Source organism: Rhinolophus sinicus, chromosome 4 (genome assembly GCF_057876585.1).
Source record: "Rhinolophus sinicus isolate RSI-liver-muscle chromosome 4, RSI-T2T, whole genome shotgun sequence".
NCBI classification, from domain to species: Eukaryota; Metazoa; Chordata; class Mammalia; order Chiroptera; family Rhinolophidae; genus Rhinolophus; species Rhinolophus sinicus.
In genome coordinates, this window is record NC_142504.1 from 39,627,401 (window position 1) to 39,651,807 (window position 24,407).

The following is a 24,407-nucleotide window of genomic DNA, read 5'->3' on the forward strand; positions in this document are numbered from 1 at the left end:
TATGTAGTAGGTGCCTTGTGGGGCCCCATGGCACAGTCTCCCTGGTCATGTGTGCTGGGTGCTCCATAAGTGTTCCTTGTGTGGGTTGTGTGTGCCCTGCAATTATATTTGAGCCTTGGTTAGTATTAGTACATCAATGGGTAGGATTGTCCCTAAGGCTGCATGACTGTGGGGGTTGACCAGGTCCACTGCTTATGGGTTGCTGTACATGGGGTTTAACATAAGGAGGGAGATTCGCCCCACTGAGCTCTGGGGCCTGTTGAGACTGCTCTTTGGGTGTGCCACTTGTATGGCTAGTTGGGTGGTACTGTCCTGTGGTCTGAAGCCAATCTCCAAGTATGTTGGTTCTGGCACCTTTTGGGAGGGGCTCTGATGCAGGCCACTGTGTAACCAGCTGGGTACGACCTGCTAGGAACAACACAGCGATCTGCGGTTGGTCACTGCCTGTGCTGGACTTGGAGTCGCATCAGAGAGGACATAGTTTGAATGGATGACAGCTGCCACCTGTACTGGGTCTGGGTAGCTCCACAAAGAGCCATTACTTGTACACTTTGAGGCCTGCTCCCAGCTGCAAATTTCCTTAAGGTTCAGCCGCTGATAAAACCTTATGCATTATGGAGTTGGGTGTGGTGGAATCTGAGTGAGTCACAAGGGTGGAGTAAGCAGAGCTCACCAGACCAATTCAGATTCAGATTTGGCCTGTGGGACCGGGCTCAATACAGGAAAGATGGTGCATGCCCACTGGCTGCATGGGAGAAGGACCCCACACAGGGAAAATGGCAGCTGTCCTTCCAATCTTTATCCTGCAGCCATGCAACTCAGTCTTTCCCTGTATGTCTCTGATGCCCCCGAGTCACTGTCCTTCCACTGGAGCTCAGTGTGAGTGTCTGCAAATGAGTCGATGCAAGCTCTTTAAGAGGTTGTGTGGGTTTCCCGCAGCCTTCCATCCCACCTGTAGGGTTGGAATCCCCACTTTTTTTCACAACCAGATGTTGTGGAGGCTCCTCTTCCTAATACCAGTAGTACTGGCTGGTGAGCCTGCTGTGAGGCTGGGGTCCCTTGTTCTTTCGTGGGGAAACTCTGTGGCCGAGATATTCCTCCCAATTTTCATCTGCCAGACGGTTTGAGACCTACCTGTTTCGCATCTCAGCCCCTCCTACCAGTCTCAAAGTGGCTTCTTTTCTATACCCTTAGTTATAAAACTTCTGTTCAGCTAGACTTCAGATGGTTCTCCATGTTGATTGTTCTATAATTTAGTTGTAATTTTGATGTATTCAGTATTTATCTACTCTGTCATCTTGGATCCCACTCCTTACATATTTTTACAGATGTTTTCAGATTTTTGGGGTAGATACCCAAAAGAGGGATTACTGGGTTATATGGTAATTCTATTCTTTTTTTTTGAGGAACTTTTGTGCTGTTTTCCATAATGGCTGTACCATTTTACATTCCCACCAGCAGTATATGAGGGTTGCTTTTTCTCCATAGTCTCTCCGACAAATGTTATGACTTATCTTGTTGATAATAGCCACTCTGACAAGTGTGTGGTGATATCTCAGTGTGGTTTTCATTTGCATTTCCCTACTAGCTTGTTAGGTTGAGCATCGTTTCATACATTTGTTGGCCATTTGTATGTCTTCTTCAGAGATGTGTCTGTTCAGATCCTCTGCCCAATTTTTAATTGGATTGTTTTATTATTGTTGAGTTATATGAGTTCCTTATATATTTTGGATATTAACCACTTATTGGAGGCATTGTTTGCAAATATTTTCTCTCATTTGGTTAGTTGCCTCATTGTTTTGTTGCTGGTTTCTTTTGCTGTCCAGAAGCTTTTTAGTTTGATACAGTCCCATTCATTTATTTTTGCTTTTACTTCCCTTGTCTCTGAGGTAAAATTCATAAAATCCTCTCTGAACCCAAGGTCCATAAGTTTACTATCTATGCTTTCTTCTATACAGTTTATCACTTCAGATCTTGTTAGGTCTTTGATCCATTTTGAGTTAATTTTGGTATATGGTGACAGCACTCTATTTTCAATCTTTTGCACATGGCTTTCTAATTCTCCCAGCACCATTTATTAAAAAGGCTTTCTTTTCTCTAATGTATGTTTTTGGCTCCTTTGTTGAAAATGATCTGCCCATATGTATGTGGGTTTATTTCTGGGTTTTCAATTCTATTCTGTTGGTCTGTGTCTGTTTTTCTGCCAATACCCTGCTGTTTTGATTATTGTCACCTTGTAGTATAGACTGAAGTCAGGGAGTGTGATACCTTCTTGTTCTTTTTCTCTTAGAAAAAAATATTTGGCTATTCGGTATCTTTTGTGATTCCATACTTATGGTTTTAAAATGAAGTGCAGATTGTATTTCCCAGTCTTAGGATTGAAGATATAATCATCTTGCCATTTAAAAGATTATTCTATTTTTTTCTTAACTGTCACATGTCACTAAAAAGGTCTGAAGCATCGTTAAAACAATAAATGTAGGAAATATTTATGAAACTATTATTTGCCTAGTATGCTGTTGTTTGGGCCACATGAAAAGAATTACAAAGTAGGAAGACTTTGAGTTGGTTTAACATTCTCTTGATAAACAACTTTTTAGGTCTTATGGAATACTGAATGCTACTCTATACACTAGGCTTGTAAAGATTGTACAGGAGGGCTGCTGACTTCATGGATGACAAATTTCTGGAGTATAAGAAGAGAGTGGGAGATGGGGCTGGAAAGCTACAAATACTATCCTGAAACCAATAGGAATTATGTGTGGTTTAACTTTTTTTTTTTTTTTTTTAGGTATAATTGACACATAGCATATTAGTTACAGATATACAACATGATGATTCTATATTTGTATATATCACAATATGTCACCACAATAAGTGTAGTTAACATCCATCACCATACATAACTACACATTTTTTTCTTACGTTGAGAACTTTTAAGATTTACTCTCTTAGCAACATTTATATATGCAATACTGTATTATTAACTATAGTCACCATGCTGTACCAAGATGTAATTATTTTATAACTGAAAGGTTGTACTTTTTGATCCCCTTCACCCATTCCCTAATCATAATTAGAAAATCAGATTTTTTTTAATAAACATAATTGACAGTAGCATGAATGGAAGACTAAAGGAGAATGAGGACAGAGAGAAGAGGCCATTGCACAAAAACAGGAAATTTAGGATAGAACAGGAGCAAAGGTAGTGTCAGTGGAGGTGGACATAAATATATACAGGAATGCTTATTTGAAATGAAAGATATTTTTTGGGGAATAGAAGAATTTGAGGAAGAATTCAAGGGAAGATTTTAGATACTGGGAAAAATTTGCAAGTAAAGAAGTCAGTAGAAAGAAAGAAATTGAAGGTAGGAGAAAGTATACACAGCAGAAGAAGTCTCAATTTATTGAATGCAGACAAATAATTGAGAATTAGGAGAACATTTTTGGTTCTAGGATATTCATGGCAGATTGTTTAGTGGTTAATGACAGGGGGACCATATAACCTGGTTTATCTTGGAGATTTCTAGTTTACCTCTGTTCTTCTTTAACTCTCAAAAGTGTCCCAGTTTAAACAAACATTATAGCTCTGTTTCTGTGGAACTTAATTGCCCAAGTTGAAATACTGACTTTCACTTATTTGTGGCCTTGGTCAAAACTTTCTGTTCATCCAAATTCTTTGTCTAAAAATTTGGCATAATAGTAATATTCACAGGGTGTTGTCAGTATTAAATTAGATCATGTAGGGAGGTCTGATGGAAACCATTTTAAGAGCAATTAAGCGTTAATATTATCACCACCATTGTCATTATTCTTGAAGGTGAGAGTGGTAGGGGATGGGACGAAAGCCTTGAATGCTCTGATTCTCTGACATACATTTATCATTTTTAACTGTTGACCGTCTTTCCTTTTCTCTCTCTGCAGTTCATAATTCTGTCAGTTCATCCATTCTACAAGTTTCAACTGTTTCTTGTGTTCTGGCACTTCCTAAAACTATATTTCCAGCCTTTTCCTGTAACTAAGTGCTCTTAAAAAGTATTTATTTTGGATGTCTTACATTTTCCTCTTAGATTAGAAGAAAGAAAGTGGTTGTTTAATATGGGAATAAAGATATCTAAGCCTTTGCCTTGATTGTACCATTAAAGTGCTTTGAGATTTTTACAAGTTATTTAGTGATCCTTTGATTGAGTTTCTTCAAATATATGCAGACTTAAATAAATATTGAGATATATAAAAGACTAATTGTATCTAAAAATCCAATGGGTCTAACTTATCTTATTTTCTCTTTCTAACCTGTCCTTCAGTACCAGCTTCCTGATTTTTATCTATTTTAACCTTCTTAACTCATCGACCCAGTTACCTTGAAGTTAGTTATCTTTGATTTCTTCCTCTCCTTCACCCCTTTTATCTAATCTATCTTTAAGGGTCTTTACATCCTCCAGAATATCTATTGACCTTGTTATTTCCATGACCACCATCTTCCTGTAGGTCTCCATTACCTTCTCTCTGGTTTGTCGCTGCAATTTTATTGTTTGTTAAATCATTTCCCTATCTCTGGTCTCTTCTGCTTCAAATTTATTTTACATAGCAGCCATCCTGGTGACTGTATTAAGTACTTTTAAAGTATTGTCTTATTTACTGGTATTATCTTGAGAAATTACTATTTCCACTTTACAGTTTGGGATAGAATAGAAGTCAGATAAATAGTACATAGTTAGATAGCTATTAAAAGTCAAATTGAAATTTGGGTATGTATATCTAGTTTTAGACCCTTTATTCTTTCCCTTGTGTGATACAGTCCATCAGCCTAATTCTGCTCTTTTGACTACACATCTCTTGCTCTTACAGCCTCACTACAAACAGGGTCCACATCTCCATGTCATGCTGGGCAACAGCGAACTGAGGATGTGGGTTTGGTTGCAGAGACCAGGGAAGATAGAGAAAGTGTGGTTAGGAAAGTTATGTGGAAGACATAGGTGGTTTAGCTGGAGTCAGTGTGAGTGCGAACATCAGGACAGATGTTTGCTGAAGGACAGGCAGGCCAGAATTAGATGAGCACAATGCTTCAAAAGACCCAGTTAGTTAGGAGCTTCTGGATCCATGGACTCTAGGGCAGAGCAAGGGAGAAATTATAGAAACTATATGAGATTTTTATGACAAGGAAATACCTGACATACTAAGGGAAAAGAAAGACTGTATGCCACAAAATTCAATAACCTAGTAGAAATAGATGATCCCTTCTCCTGGACTGAATCGTGAAGAACTAGAAAATCTAAATTGACCTATCAACAGTAAGAAAATTGAAACAGTCATCCTAAAGCTCCCCAAAAGCAAATGTCAAGAACCAGATGACTTGGGTAGTGAATTCTAACAAACATTCAAAGATATTTTAATACCTGTCCTCAAACTCTTCCAAAAATTGAAGAAGAGGCAATACTTCCTAACTCATTTTATGAGGCTAACGTTACCCTGATATCAAAACCTGGTAAGACTAACACAAAAAAAGAAAAGTACAGATGAGTGTCTCTAATGAATACAGACACAGAAATCCTAAATAAAATACTAGCAAATCGAATACAACAATGCATTAAAAAGATTATTCATCATGACCAAGTGGGGTTCATCCCAGGGACACAAGGATGTTTCAACATATGCAGATCCATCAATGTGATACATCACATAAACAAAATAAAGGAGAAAAATCATATGATTATATCAATTGATGCAGAAAAAGCATTTGACAAAGATGCAGCATCAATTTATGATTAAAACACATAATAAATAGGTATAAAAGGAAAGTACCTCAACATAACAAAGGCCATATACAACATACCCTCAACTAATATCATACTTAATGGTGAAAACCAGAAAGGTTTCCTCTAAAATCAGGAACAAGACAGGGATGCCCCCTCTCATCATTGTTACTTAACATAGTATTGGAAATCCTAGCCAGAACAAGCAGGAAAGAGAAAGAAGTAAAAGGCACCCAAATTGGGGCTAAAGAAGTTAAATTGTCTCTTTTTGCAGATGACATGATTCTTTATATAGAGCACCCCAAAGACTCTACCAAAAGAACTATTAGAAACAATAAACAAATACAGTAAAGTTGCAGGATACAAAATCCATTGTATTCCTATATACCAACAATGAAATTTCAGAAAAAGAAATGAAAGAAACCATTCCTTTTGCAATTGCAATGTAAAGAATAAAATACCTATGAATAAACTTAACTAAGGATGTGAAGGACCTATACCCTGAAAACTGTAAGACATTGAAAAAGAAAAAAAATTGAAGAAGACACAAAGAAATTCAAAGATATTCTGTGTTCATGGATTAGAAGAATCAACGTAGTTAAAATGACCATATTATCCAAAGCAATATACAGATTTAATGCTATCTCCATCAAAATCCCAATGGCATTTTTTCAAGAAATAGAACAACAACAACAAAAAATCATCAGATTTGTATGGAATTACAAAAGACCCCTAATAGCCAAAGCAATCCTAAGAAAAAAGAACAAGGCTGCTGGAGGTATCACACTCCCTGACTTCAATCTATACTACAAGGTAACAATAATCAAAACAGCATGGTCTTGGCAGAAAAACACAGATCAATGGAATAGAATTGAAAACCCAGAAATAAACCCACATGTATATGGGCAGATAATTTTTGACAAAGGAGCCAAAAACATACACTGGATAAAAGAAAGCCTCTTTGTAAATGGTGCTGGGAAAATTGGAAAGCCATGTGGAAAAGAATGAAACTGGACTGCTATCTGTCACCATGTACCAAAATTAATTCAAAATAGATCAAAGACCTAAGCATAAGATCTAAAGCAAGAAATTGCATAGAAGAATGCCTAGATAGTAAACTTATGGAACTTGGGTTCAGAGAGGATTTTATGAATTTGACCTCGGAGGCAAGGGAAGTAAAAGCAAAAATAAATGAATGGGACTATATCAAACTAAAAAGCTTCTGCACAACAAAAGAAACAAAACAAAGTGGCAACCAACTGAATGTGGAAGGTATTTGCAAACGACACCTCTGATAAGGAGCTAATATCCAAAATATATAAGGAACTCATAGAACTTAACAGCAAAAAAACAAACAATCCAGTTAAAACGTGAGCAGAGGACCTGAACAGACACTTCTCCCAAGAAGACATACAAACGGCAAACAGATATGTGAAAAGATGCTCAACTTCACTAACTGTTAGAGAAATGCAGATCATGACCACAATGAGATACCAGTTCACACCTATTAGAATGGTGTGGGGACAGAGCCAGGAGTGCGGTTTCCAGGCTCTCAGCCTCACGTAGAAAGGTGCTGGCTCAGGTAGTAAATGGCCATCAACTGTGATTGGATGGCCATCAGCTGTGGCTCCTTGGCCGTCAGCTGTAACCAGTGAGCCATTGGCCACTAATATAACTACTGTGGCTACGCTAGCAGAAAAATGGGGGCTAGCAAGAAGATGGTGGCTGAGCTAACAAGAGCGGGTTGCAGAGAGGCGGATGACGTCAGAGAGGATATAGTGATATGACTCCCCTACTTATGGCTCCGTGGGTGTTCCTTTTTGTCCTCACCATATCCTGTGTTCTCTTGTGGGGAGCAGGAACAGAGACCCCGCTGGACGCCCCCCACGACAAATGGCTATCATCAAGAAACCAAATAATAACAAGTGTTGGAGAGGCTGTGGAGAAAAAGCAACCCTCGTACGCTGCTAGTAGGAATGTAAATTGGTATAGACACTTTGGAAAACAGTATGGAGATTCCTCAAAAAATTAAAAATAGAATTACCATACAACCCAGCAAATCCACTTCTGGGTATCTACCTCAAAAATCTGAAAACCTTTATCCATAAAGATATATGTTCATTGCAGCATTTATTCACTGTGGCCAAGACATGAAAACAACCAAGGTCTCCATTCATAGATGATTGACTAAAGAAGATGTGGTACATATAGACAATGGAGTATTACTCGGCCATAAGAAAAGATAAAATACTGCCATTTGCGACAACATGGATGGATGGATCTGGAGATTATCATGCTAAGTGAAATAAGTCAGACAGAGAAAGTCGAGAACCATATGGCTTCACTTATATGGGATATATAAAACTGAAAGCAAATGAACAAAACAAACATAAAATCTTAAACACAGATAACAGTTTAGTCGTTACCAGACATAAGGGTCGGTAAGGGTGGTGGTAGAAGAGGGAAACGGGGTCAAATATATGGTAAAGGAAGGAGAACTGACTCTGGGTGGTGAACACATGATGCAATATTTAGATGATATATTACAGAAATGTACACTTGAAACGTATATAATTTTACTAACCGGTGTCACTCCAATAAACTTAATTTTTAAAAAAAATTTAACTTGCTTAGGGAGCATTTCTGTCCTCCATTCTGAGAAGTGGACATTTTTCAAATATAGTCAACTTAGGGTCCAAATACAGAGGTCAGTTTGGTCATCAGGCTAGTGTCAGGAATATAGGAAGGTAAAGTACAGTGATTGTTAGAGGAATTGTGGTGATTATTCAGAACGGAAGTTATCTTAATCATCGTATTCAACCTCATATTCCATAAATTGAGACTTAGTATGAAGAAGAGGTATGTCTAGGTCTCCTAACCACGAGGCCCACCCTTCCATTACAATACCAAACACCTGAAAAGAGTAGCATGTCATGTCTTCTGGAAGCTGGAATCCCATTTTGGTGACAGGTATGGGGATAAAGTTTCAGTTTCTTCTTTAGCACTGGACCTGACACAGTACAGTTATTGACACAGCCTACTTGGTCTATAGTTGCACTATCCAATATGGTAGACACAGCCATATATAACTACTTAGGTTTAAATTAATTAAATTTAAATAAATTTAAAATATGTGTTTTTTTTTAGTCATACTAGTCATATGTAAAGTGCTTAACATCCACATGGGCTGGCTTTACCATATTGGACAGCACAGATATAAGACATTTCCATCATCACAGAAGTTTCTATTGAGCAGCACTGATCTAAAGTGTATTTGTTTATTTATGATGTCCAATAGCCCAGAATAACATAATGCAATGTATGTATAAATTGTTTTTATTATTCATTTAGAACATAGATGTAAAACTCACTCCTCGGTTTCATAAAATTGTTGCCGGATGGAAAGAACTGAAAGATATTTGATATTTCAAGTAATGGGGTCGATATCTAATTTGTTTCTCATATATTATTACCTCATTGTATTATTTATTTTTAGTTAGACAATTTGAGAATGTTTTTCTGTTCAATTTTGCTTTCCGTACTTTCATTTTCAATTTGAAATCCTTCTTTTTACATTTCTGTGATCAACTAAACTTTTATAAAAGTAAATTGATATTATGTGTATATTAAGTGAAATAGAAAAATTAAGTTATAATTGAGTATTTAACTGTTATGATGCAGGTTTTAAATAATTAGCCTTTTTAAAAATATGGTACTACATCTCTTATAAGTCCATTTTTATATCTGAACAACTTTGAGAATTTAAAGTCCTTGATGCTTGGGTGTATGCCATATTTTGTTTTTTGCTCTGCCTAGAATTAACCAGAGTGAAATCAGGTAATATATTAGTCCAAGGATCCTTGTTATAATCTCTCTAGGACTTTTTCTAATCCAGTTCCGAGAGACTGAAGAAGTATGAATCCCGATTCCTCCTTTGAGAAACTAATCCACGTATTAAATACCTCATCCGGATGATGAAAGATTGCAAAAGTGAAATACTATGGGCAGTTCTAGATGAAGACAGATGATTCCACACTTTTCTTTATCAGCTTAATCTTAGGAGTGTATAAATAAGAATATACGAATAAGTTCCAGTGGTTACTCAAACACCTTGGCATTTTTGAGTTTATGGAAAATGAAAACAAATGATGATGCCTCAGATACATATTTTTTTTGTTTGTTTTCTTTCCCTGAATAAATAAGAACTTTTGTTTTGACTTTTTTTTTTCCGTTTTAACACATGGAGGCAGTTTTCATTTGAAATTTCTCCTGTAGTGCTCTGTTATCTATAAATTCTCCTTCCACATAAAAAGGTAACACTTTTCAAAGTAGTAGGAAAAAGATATTACAAGAAGTAAAGCAAAGTAAGGAGCTCACTATGTATTAAGTCATAATATAGGTGAGCTCATCTGGGTGAAAAGAGGTTCATAGGAAGAAATGAAAGTGTTGTGTGGTGCAGGCCCCGTGGATTTATGCTGTTTTCGTTTGGCACTGACTCTTGGTGTCATGCTACAAGTTCATTTGTGAAAATGCACAAGCACAACAAACTCCATCCCTGTTAGGACATGTGTTTCAAACGCCAAAGGGGAAAAATGTGGTATAATAAAGCCCAGGTGTCTATTGGTATAATTTTAAATGATTTAATTCAACTAGGATGCATGTCGTACACTGATTAAATGATACCTATTTTTACTCAAAATTGGCAGCAAATCAGGAAAGAGTTTCTATCATAACATACTAACATCAATGTTCTAAGACAGGACCTCAATTGAAACTGCAAGAAATAAACTCTCTATTTTTGAAACATATATATATGTATATATATATATATATATATATATATATATATATATACACACACACACACACACACACACATATATATATACACATATATATACATATATACAAACATATATGTATATATATATAATTCATACATATGCTTATTTTGAAAATCACAGTGTAGAGTACTATTTGATACTAACTTTTTTCATAATTAGATTTCTTTATGTAGTAACCATTTGGCTTAAACACTTCCACCATTTGATTTTCTCCAAACAATAATTTTATCCAAAAAATAAGTACTCCAAAATAATTTTCTTTAGTACTGGAAAAAGAATTAACATTTAAAAGAGATTCCAGTAAAACAGTCACTGAATAAACACAAGAAAATCATCTATATTATATGTTAGTTGAAAGTTAAAATAAATATAACTTGGAAAAGTATCTGCTGTTTTTCCCCATGGATGTCATAATGAAATTCCTGAAATGTGGATTTTTGTCAGACTACCTTTTGACCATATTAAATGACAATACCGTGTTTCCCTGAAAATAAGACCTAGCTGGACCATCAGCTCTAATGCGTCTTTTTGAGCAAAAATTAATATAAGACCCGGTCTTATAGTAAAATTATAAAAGTACAATTATATTGTAATATAGTAAAATTAATATAAGATCTGGTCTTATAGTAAAACAAGACAGGATCTTATATTAATTTTTGCTCCAAAAGACTCATTAGAGCTGATGGTCCGGCTAGGTCTTATTTTCGGGGAAACAGGGTATGTGGCGCACCTGGATAATGTTTTGCATAGCCAGAGTGGTTTGTTCTGTGTATTTCTACTGTGGATAACATGAATTATCATATTTATTTGTTCTATTATACCGTGTACATTCTGCTCTGTTGTAGAATTCTGTTTCTCTTGATGAATTCTGTAAACAAGTGGAAAACAGTTGACTCATTTAACTACTTTTTCCATCTGAGTGTCTGAGGAAAGCTTTACGAGTAACTCTCTTCACACTGAAATTCCTTTTACCTATATCTTGTTTCAAATCACTGATATATCATTTTCTCTCTTGAGAAAAAAGATTGTGCAAATTTTGTACCACTATGTCATTTTTAAAATTATAAATTCAACTCAATCATTAAGCAGTTCTGGTAAAATATTGACATTACAAGGGTCATCATGTTGTATGCATAACTTCTACTTAAATTGTATTTAAGTGCTATGAAAATTCTACTTATGTTAATCCCCATTTTAAGCTTACATATTTGTTAAGTAAAATAAGCCTATAATATTCCTATAATTTCTGTGTAATTTCATTTATATCCCTTTTCTGCCGTGCTCTAATTATTTAAAATTTCGTATTTTATCAGTCCTAACTCTGCATATCCATCCATGTATTTGCATTCTTGACCTTGGGTTAATGAGTCCTATCTATAGCCTTTTTCCCACATATGAAATGGTAGTCTTATGTCAGTGACTCTTAATCTTAGATGCTTATAAGAATCACCTATAAAGGTTTTATTTATTTTTATATTTCTATGTTTTAAATATACACATGCCAAGCAACTGGTATTTCCATGCAGGTCAGTAATATTTAGTTGAGACATCTCTAATTTCAAAAATGGTCTATAGATTATTATCCATTCCTGGTCTATATTTATGGGAGTCCACAGTTGGTTGTCTTTTTCCCTACACATTGTTGAAATCTCATTTTAAGTCATTGGAAACAGATAGACTGGGCCTTCTTCTTGGCCAAATCTCGTCCATATGTTAATATTTCCTTAATCTAAATTGAAATTGATTTGAAGTGAAGAGTCAGTTCTTACTTGTTTTTATATTCTTTGATCCTACCAGTTTTTCTTCTACGTGCCTTGAATAGAGTAGTAATTAAATATATGCTTTGTTTTCATGAGTTTGCTAAAATCCTAAGGCCACATCTATAGGAAAATTTATTTCCACAGAATTTTCTTTCTAAGAAAACAATATATTGAAATAAAAAAAATAAAAGTGTTTCTTTGTGACTATGAAAAAATTTTGCTTTGCTCAGAAGTTCAAAACCAAGTGTTTGTGATTTATCAACAATTTAAAAGAAGGGCTGGAGGGGGAAAATAAACTTAAAACCTTGAGTGAAATTGTTAATGGAATTTCCTCATTTAAGATTAATTAGAAAAGAAAATTTTAAATGTCCTACATGGTTTTCTTAAATTTAACTTTTATGTAATCTAGGATCACAACCAAGTAAGATTATCGGGATTATAAGAATCCACTGGCGTTCTAGAGCTCAAGGAAAAACAGGGAAATAATGAACCCAAGGGGAGAAAGTTCATGCACATAGTTCCCTTTCTCTTTTCATCTTAAGGCTTCTCATTTAAGGAGAGATTGAGTGGGAGATCAGGGCTGGCCCAGAGAGGGTGGGATGATAAAGACTGAACTACCCATCACTCGGAATCAAACATTAATTTCTGTCTGTTTAAGGTGACTGTGAAGCCTTGTTTACTGGACTATTGACAAAAGCCTCTGCATTTGCAGGGAATGATTTTCAGTACTCCTGGGGTACACAGGCATCATCAGGTCTCTGAGCAGAACTCTAGAAAAGGCACCATTGATCTTTCTTTTTCTCCTCTCACCCCCACCTTGGGGTGGTGGGGGGAGAAAAGGGGGATTGCCTTTTGTCTTGCCTTGTTTCCTGCTTCTACTTCTTAAACAGTGCTCTATGCTTCCTTCTTATGTTCTCTATTTAGTAGAAGTCCTTCCTTCATTTCTTAATAATCACTCTCTTTTTCTGTAGTTTTTGCTTTAATCAAAAAAGATTATTTCTGAAACTAGTATAACCCAAATTACAGATCTGTCACCTGGTTAATTCACAGTTATATACAACCAGGATATAATGACCCAATACTTTTTAAACAAGGAATTAGTAACTCAGATTGACTTATCATTGATACAGTACAAAGGGTTAAGTGTATTGCCAATATTTTTTCATATAACGTGTATTATGGACATCTTTCCTTGGCAGTATATTTAGAACGATTTAATTTTTAACAACTACCTATCATTCTAACGATTGTATGGATATGGTGATTTTTTTTATCATTTTCTTGTTTGTGGTCATAATAATAATAATGATTATTATCCCAATTATCATCTTAATTATAAACAACATTTACTGAACCCTTATTTTGTGTCAGATACTAAGTGCTTTACAAATGTTAATTAATGTCTCATGTTAGTTTTGAGAAAATTGAGGCATGGGAAAAATAAATAATTTGCCTAAGGTCACCTTTTCAGCAAGTGGCAGACACATGATATAAACCTGGAGAGAATGTCTCCAGAGCCTACATTGATGTTGACCCACACACTATTGTTTTGTTTCTTTAATTTTTCCTCTTTGGCAATTACACAGAATGCAGCAAATGACTTAATAATATATCAGAATGTGGGATGTGTTTATAGTTTTTCTTAAGCTTTTCCATAATAGACATTGTGGCTTAAAAGCAGTGACTCTATCATATTAAAGGAGAATATAAAATGTCCAGGTTTGAAAGGACTTTCAAAGGAATATAATCAAGTTGCAACAATTGTGCGTAGCAGTCAGTCATATTCTCATCTGCTCTCGGGAGTTTCTAGAGAACTTGTTCAGGAGCTCTTCATGCTTATACATGTTTCTACATGTGTCATGTTTATTTTGTGTGTATGTCTCATTTCTCACATTCCACTCATTTTCATTTTCTGCTAATTGTTTTACATATAACAGATGTCATTACTAGTGTGGTTAAATTATTTCAGTATTTTAATTTAAAGCTTCTTTTCTTTCAAACAGGAGCAAAATTTATTGGAACTTTCCCCATACCAGACACCTATAATCCAGATGATGATAAAATATATTTCTTCTTTCGTGAATCATCTCAAGAAGGCAGTACTTCCGATAAGACGATCCTTTCTCGAGTTGGAAGAGTTTGTAAGGCAAGATATATTTATTTTACTTAGGTATATATGTATGTGTGCGAATGATTAACCATGTAATGTGGTAGGATATATTCATACTACTTCACATGTATAATTTTTGAGATCCAAAAGGAAAAAATAAAAAAAAAGATTCAGTATATTACAGTTTGTTTTTCCAGTGCCTGAGCTTTTGCCCAGGTATGAGTTAGATCTCTTAGGCAGCTCGCTCCTTTTACTGATGGGTTATTCCTTTGCTATTTATTGAGATTCCAGTAATATCTCTGCATTGTGTTATTCAATTAGGTTAAAATGATCTTATACATTAATCTTATTTTGAAATAGAAAGCAACTTAATGCAATCACTAGAGTAATTTGAACCCTTAACAGAATCTATCTTGTATTTTTATTGAAAAACACATCTAAAATTATGGATCTTTACGTGGATCAAATAAGCTGAAAATATAGTTGTAGTATTACTATAATAAATACCTGTAGAGCATTAATATAGATTAGGTTCTAAGAGAAAATGGGACAAAGAGAAAAAAAACAACACACAAATAAACCAAAATGCAAGCGTTTATTTTGAAGGATATTGCAATTCGTTTTTTAATATAACCATTTTATGTAAATTATGGGAAATCATGAACTCTATGAGATACTTCCATTTTGTGCCATCAAAGCTTTCGTTTAAGTGAATACAAGCTTGATATTAATAGAATAATAATGCTTCTGGGATTATGCTTTTGACTTCAGTATATTTTTTTTTTAGTGGGATTTATCTTCACTGAAATAACTTTTCTTAACTAGACAGAGATCTTCAGCATAAATTCAGTTATTAAGAGGAATTGCTGTTAAGTTAATAAATACTCTCAGTGGGAAGCTTTCTTTATTCTTGTACAAACATTTCATTTTCTTCTATTTGAGCCTATCACTGTTTTTTGTCTCAATTTGTGCCTTCAGGCTTTTGCATACTTCCAGGGACAGAAATACAAACCATCATTGCACTTAAAAGTGCTAATGAAAACATGACTTTTGAATAAGGCTAACTTGTGAGCACAGATCTTTCTTTACTTAGCGCCCTAGCTGGTGATGTCTCCCGCTGATCCTTTCGCCCTCAGGGAACAGTTTCTCTAAAAAGCACACTTCTGTCAGAGTCCAGGAATTCACCGTCATTTCTCTTGAATCCTCTCGCCTAGAGATGAATGGCTGTTGCTTGGAGTAGTCCTAGTGTGTCAGTGTACTGAAGGACGCCTTCTAACAACAGAATCCTGACCCTGACAGGCTCTGCTGTGGATTGACATCCTTTGTATAAATTAGCTACGTTAACTATGTCCTGAGAGACTTACAATCAAATGCATTTCAAGAGTCACTTTCTAATGAACTTATGTAGCAAATGTGTGTTTTGTGAACCAGTGCAATACTTTCTTCTCGATAGGTTCATTCAGGTTATAGAAATTTGTTTATAACAAAGTATTGTATTTACCTTACTATCAATTCACTGAAAATTAATCTTAGAGGTGGAGAAATATATTAAAGAAAAATTTAGTTGCCCTCATCTATAGATTTCTGTGTTAAAAATATAGTGTAGACTTTAAGTTATCAGCCATGGGATATTTTATTTAAATTATGAACAAATTCCTATAGAAATGAAAAGACGGGATTCTAGTAGTTGAGTCTTCCCCCTACAAAACCTCTGGGGCCACACAGGAAGATTTTGTCATTCTATTGTTTCTGGATAAAAAGCTAACAAATTGTGAGATCAAATAAGGACATGTGATGGATGAATTTTCTTTTCAAAAAGGTACAATAGAGGTTCTTCTCACTTTAGTGTATCGCTTTACTCATTAGAATTTCCCACTACATGTATGACATTGATGAAACTTTTCGTTCTAAACGCTTTCTTTGTAATTTCTTAATTGCACCACACCCTGCCCATTTTTTAACTTTAATCATTTAGAATTAAAGTGTGTAAAAGTGAGCACTTCTAAGTGGAGATATGACTAGAGATTAAAATTAGTTTTTAAAATGTCATGTCCTGCCAAAAAACAAAACAAAATTAATAATAATAATAATAATAATAATAATAATAATAAAAATAATAAAACTACTCAGCATTATCATTGTTACTGTCACACTTTTTTTTTTTTTAATAGAAAAACATCGGGGACATTATTTGGAACATGTTATTCCTCTCTGTTGTTTCTTTTTTTTTTTTACCCCCATTGGGTTATTATAAGACAAATAATAACAGGATGTATCTTTGCTGTGAAACAAAATTGAGTTCAATAGGTATAAGTAAAGATCTAAGAAGAAAGAGATCATGTCAGAGATTAGAGTTAACTGTATACACCTGAGTTTACAAAGCTTTTCAGAAAGTAACATAGGAGTTCTTTATATTATTTTTTCCACTGGAATATCCTCACGGACCCTGTTTATTTGGAAATATTCAGGTGTTGTTGTTCTTGCTGTTAATTCTTGTTTATTTGTTTTCATTTTTAACTGATAACTTCAATTCAGTGAAAAACTATTGACAATCTTAGAGCTCCCTAACTTTTCAGCTCCTAAACTAAAATAAAAGTTGTTTTATTGACTTGTCAAAGACATTACTATTAGACTAAGTAGTGTACAGTGATTGGTGGGGAGGAGGTTTTAAAAATAAGTAAAACTTACACAAAAATGACTAAAGAATTGTTTACAGAATAATGAGAGTCTTTTTTTTTAAATTTTGTAGCCCATTCATTCATTATTTCATTATTTCAGCAACAACAATAAAATGTAAGTTCTGTGCAAAACGCAGTACACTAGACACTGGGAAATAAGTAAGCTGTTGTCCCTTTTCTTTAAAACCTCATAGTATATTGAGGGTAATAGAGATACAAAAAGATAACCCCAACATAATCTGTAGAGGCAGAAGGAGCTGAGAACTCTCCGCACATTCAATGAAGCTCAAAAATTGAGTCCTATGGGGGAGGAGGATAGGCATTTAGGGCAACATTGTCACAGAGTATATTTTGTTTCCAGAACACTGAAATCTTAAGTGGACCTCAGGCGTGTGTATGGGGAGCAATGTCATTTGAAATTGGGGTGGTAAGTTAGAAGATAAGAAATCTTTCCATGTTCAGGTGTTTTAAATTCTATTCTGTAGACAGTGAGAAATTATAAATGTGTTTAGGCAGAGACATGACTTGATAAATAGATATACTTAGCAATAATTTGAGGAATTCATCTGTGTTGAGAACTATTTGTGCCTGGGAGACCTGGGAGGTGGTTCCCTAAAAAGAGTAGGAATGAAGATATATGGGTGAGTTCAAGAGGTATTTCTAAGATAGAATCTATGTGTGGATTCCTAACAGGTCCTTAATGCATTACCAGTCTTTTATGAATTGCTTAATGGGTACTCGTGCTGTCCAATAGAACTTTCTGGGGGTGGTGGGAATGTTCTCTGTCTGCACTCTCCTACACAGTAGCCATCTGGCTGTTAGTGTTGACATATGACTAGTATGTTATGACTGAGGAATTTTCTAATGTTACCTAATTAATTTTAATTTAAATAGTCTCATGTGGCTAGTGGGTACAATATAAATAGAGACTACCAAGGCATTCATTTACTTAACACATTTAATGGTAACTGATCTTGTGTATGACACTATATGTAGCACTGTGCTAAGCAGTCGTTTTATCGAAGGTAAAAACAAAAGACATACTTGTCCTCACTGAACTTACACCTTGTAGATGATATATGCATTAAAGAAGAAAACACACATTAATATATATATATATATATATATATATATATATATATATATATATATATATATATATAATTGGAAAGTGTGATACATGCTATAATGGAAAAAATCACAGGGTGCAATGAGGAAACATCAGAGAGCATTCAATTGGTTTTGGACGGTATCTCTGACAAAGTGGCTTTTGAACCAGAGGTTAAAAATGATTAGGAAAATGTAGGGCAAAGGTGGCAGGGATACGGAAGAGGATTCCAGGCAGAAGGAAAGCACAGGTGAATCTCAGGTGTGGGGCAAAGCATTTAAGGAATTAAAAGAGGTTCACTGTGACTGGAGTAGAATGAGTGAATGGAAAAAGTAGCACGGTACTGATGGTTTTCTCTTTAAAAACGTACATGAAATTTCATCAGTCTTTAGAAACCTTACCTTTCTTGTTTATAATTAGGACTTACTGATATTGTAGATATTGATTCCACCGTATACATGCGAGGCTGCAACAAATTTCTGTCCTGTTAGGTTCTCGATGCATTTTAATTCGCCCTTATACCTATGTCAGAGACTTTGATATTTGCCCTGTAGACAGGGACTCCTATATTCTTAGTAGTTGTGGTTTCCAGAAGATAAGGAAGAGATCAAGAAAATGTGCAAAGACACACACTCTGATATTTGAGACAAGAGACAAACAATTTATGGACATAGATTTTATATTTGCATATGTTGACCTTGATGTGGCTCTGGGATATGCTGCTGTAATGTCTAGTTGAAAAACATGAACCAGAGTCTCAATAGTGTCTGAACTCATGAATTTGGAAATTACCTGTACATTGGGGTTTCTTGAAGTCAAGAAAGTGTCTGAAATTACCCAGAAAAATTTGTAGTGCCAGATCAAAGAGAAAGGAGAAAATCCTGAGACAATGACATTTAAGAATGGGTAGAGGGAAATGTCTACAAAGGCAATTGAGGAGAAATAGTTTGATAGCTAGTTGGAGAACTGAACAAAATGTTGTCAGAAGTTAGGCAAAAAAGAAAAGTGTTTCAAGAAAAAAAGCAGTTGTCAGTAATGTCACACTCCAAAAGGAAGTCAGGTAAGATTATGATTAAAAATCTGGTATTAGATTTGGCAATAAGGATGGTAACTTTTGCCCAAATGGTACTAATATTCAACTTAAAATCATACAGACACACACACACACACACACAGACACACACACACACACACACGTCATCCATGCACACTTCTGGAGCCAGATCAACTAACTGCTTAGGTGTGGTGGAGTGTGTGTATTGTGGGGGTTAGAGACAGGTTAGTTACCAAAGGCTGCTGGAAAGAGATGGTATTTTATTACTTTTAAAAGTTGAAATTACTATTACTGTGCCCTGATTTTTAGCAATATTTGTACTTTGAGGATAGACCTTATTTCTGGACATAATGAAAATAATTTGGAGACACATCTAATGAAAATTGTGTGAACAATTTGAACAAGGACAATTTTGGACAAGCAGTATGCACAAGGAGAGACAATCAATAGTAAAGAAACTGATTTAGAAGTTATTTTCTTAACTCAGTATGCTTATCATTGTACATGGCATAACACATGTACTGATTAATTTTTTTTCAGTAGTGTCATTACTTTTCAGTCAGACAACTTACTCAGTTTTCTCACATTGAAAATAAGGTGCTTAGCCCAGAATGATTTCTAAAGTTTTGCTGCGAACAGCCAGTATGTTCAAGCACTGAATGGTGCACCTTACATCCTGGACTGCTCTCATAGATGGTAAATTACACAGATCTTCTTCGTAAGTTAATAAATGATGATTTTTATGAACAGGTGAAACAGCATGAAATAAACCTGAAAAGATTTGTGTCCATTACTTTGCAAGTTACTCCTTTCAAATACTATTATTTATGTCTATGTGATGTCTATTACCGTGTGTGTGTGTGTGTGTGTGTGTGTGTGTGTCCTTTCAAGAACCACCCTGTCAGTTAATGTGTAGAAATTCCAGTCACTTCAGTGAGGCTTGCTTACAACTTTCCGCCTCAAGGCTGTTTTGCATTATTTTTGGATTCTATCCGTTTTTGGAAGTGCTGTCCATTAGCTTACTTATGCTAGCCCACTGCGGATTCCAGCTGTAGGTTATGCCAGTTCTTTTTTTTTTTCTTTCTTTCTTTTTGTTCTGCAGTATTTCCTTTGTCCATGCCAGGAATTTAGTTTGGATAGCCTTTTCACATAACTTGCCTGGGGTGGGGTGGGGTGGGGGGCTAATTAATAACTCTGCTTCAATTCCACTTGCAGTGTCTATTTTGATATATGGTCCTATTTGGACAATTACTGCCTTTGAAGATTTGTGTTTGGGGGCTGATGACACTTTCCGTATTTATTGATCTCTGCCAGGTTGTGGGGTTTTTTGTGCTTACTTTCAGCGTGTCACTTACAACCTAAATGAGAGATTTAGAGCCCACGAGTTACAGATGTGCTTTTGCTCCACTTCCATCTGTTTTCCTGTCAAATTCCTAGGCAAGGGTTTATAGGGTTGGCCTTAGACTTTTTTTTTTTTTTTTTAATTTAATGAACTCCGATCCTACCTTAAAAAGACTGCCTAATATGCCTAGATTTACCTAACATTTATCTGTTAAATCTTAGAAACTGAATTTTTAACCATTGTATGTTACCTAAGTCTGGCATTTCTAATAATCTTTACAAGTTTTTGTAGTTAGAAAAACATGTTCTCTATTTCGACTCTCCAATGGCAAATCAAAAGCAGTCATCTCTAAACATTAGAGTTCTCTTTAAGACACAAATATTTTGCCTTCAAATCCTCTACTGAACTTATCGTTTAAAAACCACTGTGTTCAATGCCTGCCATACAAGTTTTTTTCTTTGCTTTTTCTTCTGTCCTTTGCCTGAAATGTTTGAGTTTGTTTCTTCTACTATTGAGGTATTTAAAGATTATTAGTAGATGAATAGAAGACACATTGTTTTCTGGTTTTGCTTTTATATTTTGGTGGTCAGAAAAACACTTACATGACACATAGTTATAGCATATTGCAAAAGAAGACACATCGGCTGAAAAGGAAAGTGCAACATAGGAAAGGAAAGTGCTCTCATTTGATTCAGTGGGTATAATTCACTAGCTTCCATTAATTTATTTAATGTATTAAAATATCCTCATTTAAGCTCTTCCTCTTCATATAGCATTGTACTTTAATATATATGGAATCCCTTCTAACAATGCTCTTGATTTCTTACTCCAGATTTTCCTTTTCGTTACTCTTACAACATGATAAAATATATTTTTTTCTTTTTTATAAATTAAGTTTATTGGGATGACAATAGTTAGTAAAATTACACAGGTTGCAAGTGTAAAACTTTATAATATATCATCTCACCCCCAAGAGTCAGTTCTCCTTCCATCACCATATATTAGACCTCCTTTACCCTCTTCTACCATCCCCCTCTCCCTTTACCCTTTGGTAACTACTTAAACTGTTGTCTGCATCTATGAGTTTTTGTTTTTTTATTTGTTTGTCTTGTTCCTTTGTTGTTTTCAGTTTTATATCCCAGTTTTATATATATCAGTGAAGTCATGTGGGTCTCGACTTTTTCTGTCTGACTTATTTCGCTTAGCATAATAATCTCTTATTTCGCTTAGCATAATAATCTCGCTTAGCATAATATTTCGCTTAGCATAATAATCTCAAGATCCATCCATGTTGTCGGAAATGGCACTATTTCATCTTTTCTTATGGCAGAATAGTATTCTGTTGTGTATATGTACCACATCTTCTTTATCCAATCATCTATTGAAGGACACTTGAGTTGTTTCCATGTCTTGGCCACTGTAAATAAAGCTGCAATGAACATCAGAGTGCATATCTTTATCGATAAATGTTTTCAGATTTTTTTGGGGTAGATACTCAGGAGAGGGATTGCTGAATCATATGGTAATTCTACTTGTAATTTTTTGAGGAACCTCCACACTGCCTTCCATTAGCAGCTGCACCAATCTACATTCCCACCAGTGCTGTATGACGGTTACTTTTTCTCCACAGCCTTTCCAACGCTTGTCACTATTTGTCTTGTTGATGATAGCCATTCTAACTGGTGTGAGGTGATATTCTGGTTTTGATTTGCATTTCCCTAATAGCTAGTGAAGTTGAGTATTCTTTCATATATCTGTTGGCCATTTGTATGTCTTCTTAGAAAAAGTTTCTGTTCATGTCCTCTGCCCATTTTTAAATTTTTATTTTATTTTATTGGATTTTTTGTATTTTTGTTGTTAAGTTGTATGAAGTCCTTAATATATTTTGGATGTTAGCCCCTTATCAGAAGTGTTGTTACAAATATCTTCTCCCATTTGGTTGGTTGTCTCTTTGTTTTGTTGGTGGTTTCTTATGCTGTGCAGAAGCTTTTCAGTTTGATGTAGTCCCATTCATTTATTTTAGCTTTTACTTCCCTGTGTAAGATTTATAAGGACTTATAAATTTGACTTTGAGGTCAAATTCATAAAATCTTCTTTGAACCCAAGGTCCATAAGTTTAGTACCTATGCTTTCTTGATAATAATTTCAAGGTTCTAAATAGGCCATCCTGTGTTTGGATTATCCTTAGTATTATTATTTACTTCTATAACCCCATATAGACCATCTGAATGAAGTTTACAAAGATTCTAAAAATCTGTCCGTAGAATTAACTCCGTGAAGATTAAGGCCGCACAGAGAAAAATAGATTGGACAATTGCTCTGAAATGTCAATTGCTATGATTATCTCTTCAGTATTTCCTGGTACGAATGGGTATTTCGGCCATTTGAAGGCATATCTCAATACAAGACTATTTAAAACCTTCAAGGTACAGCTGTTATTATAAATGACATATTAGATAAAGAATATGAATAATGTATCGAAATATAACAGGCATTACATTGAAACCCCAAGAGTATTAAATTGTCCTAGTCTTATTGGTTAAATTTGTAACAAGGGTCAACCGTGTGTTTGCCTCACTGTGACAGTTACAGTTAGGGAAGAACATTTCATTTAGATTACTGTAGTATTTTGGTCACACTTCAAAAGAAGGTGGTAGTGTTTAAGTTAAAATATCTGAGGTTAAATTTATTGGGTAAAACTGTGGAGAGGATCCACAAAAGATTCATAGATTACGAATTTTAAAGTGTTTCAGGGAATTCCATTATCTTGCCTGCACAAAGATATAGAAAAGCAGCATTAAGCAAAATAACTAAATTTTAAGCAAAGGAGAATTTATGACCTCCAGCATCAAACTGTTTTTTTTGTTTGTTTGTTTTTCTTAAGTGCTTAAGGTATGTTATTCTCAATGGTTATTGATTTGAAAAGCCTGGCGTCCTTCAACTTAAACTCATCAATGTGGGTACAGATTTCTGAATGCACATCCATATTTTAATAGAATACAACATGTTCACAAATGTCTTGGAGATTTCATTGATTTATAAAATCTTCAGGATTTCAGAGCATAGGAACTGATAGTCAATCATTACGTTTTCCATGAGCTTCTGTTTCTCAACGCATAGGTGAAATGACAACATTTATAAAGTGCTGAGAGATCCTCAAAGAGAATGGTATATGTAGATAAAATCATGTTTAACAGATGAACCCAGCATAGTGACCTGGAGGTCAAAAGACACACTCAATAAAAGTTCATGTGTGACAGCTTGTAGCTACTCTACATGTCTGTGTAAGATTTATAAGGACTTAAATTTTCTGGGAAAATAGAAGGAAAATGGAATCACCAGTAACCTGCCTGGTGACTGATGTACCCATTAGTAGTTACTATGATTCGGAGATTATAGTTGTTCTTAACATGCAGCCATCACCCCGATCTAATGGCTCTGAAATACTATATTTCAAAGCTGCTGAAAGATTTTAAATTATATTTCATTTCATCTTTACGTTTTTTTCTGTTTTTATTAATCACATTAAAATGTAAAATACTGCAAACATATAAAAAGCTACAGAGAATAAGAAAACAGGTTACCCTCTGCACTCACCACCCAGACTGAACACATGTGTTCGGGCTTGTTTACATTTAATTTCTTTGTTACTTTCATCTGCATCTTTGTGTAGAGGATGTCAAGGCTTTTGGCAAAGAAGCTGTGATAAATAGAGTGGAGACAAATAGGAGTGACCGGTGACTAAAAGCTGCTGATTC

At 35.0% G+C, this 24,407-nt stretch overlaps 1 protein-coding gene across 1 annotated transcript in view; it reads left to right on the top strand.

Annotated features, from left to right (window-relative positions):
* Nucleotides 1-24,407, top strand: part of SEMA3D (semaphorin 3D) — a 199,422-nt gene that overhangs the window by 125,526 nt on the left and 49,489 nt on the right. The window contains exon 8 of the mRNA XM_019753571.3: nucleotides 14,361-14,503. Coding sequence (XP_019609130.1) covers nucleotides 14,361-14,503 — 143 coding nt within the window. The remainder of the gene's footprint in view (nucleotides 1-14,360; nucleotides 14,504-24,407) is intronic.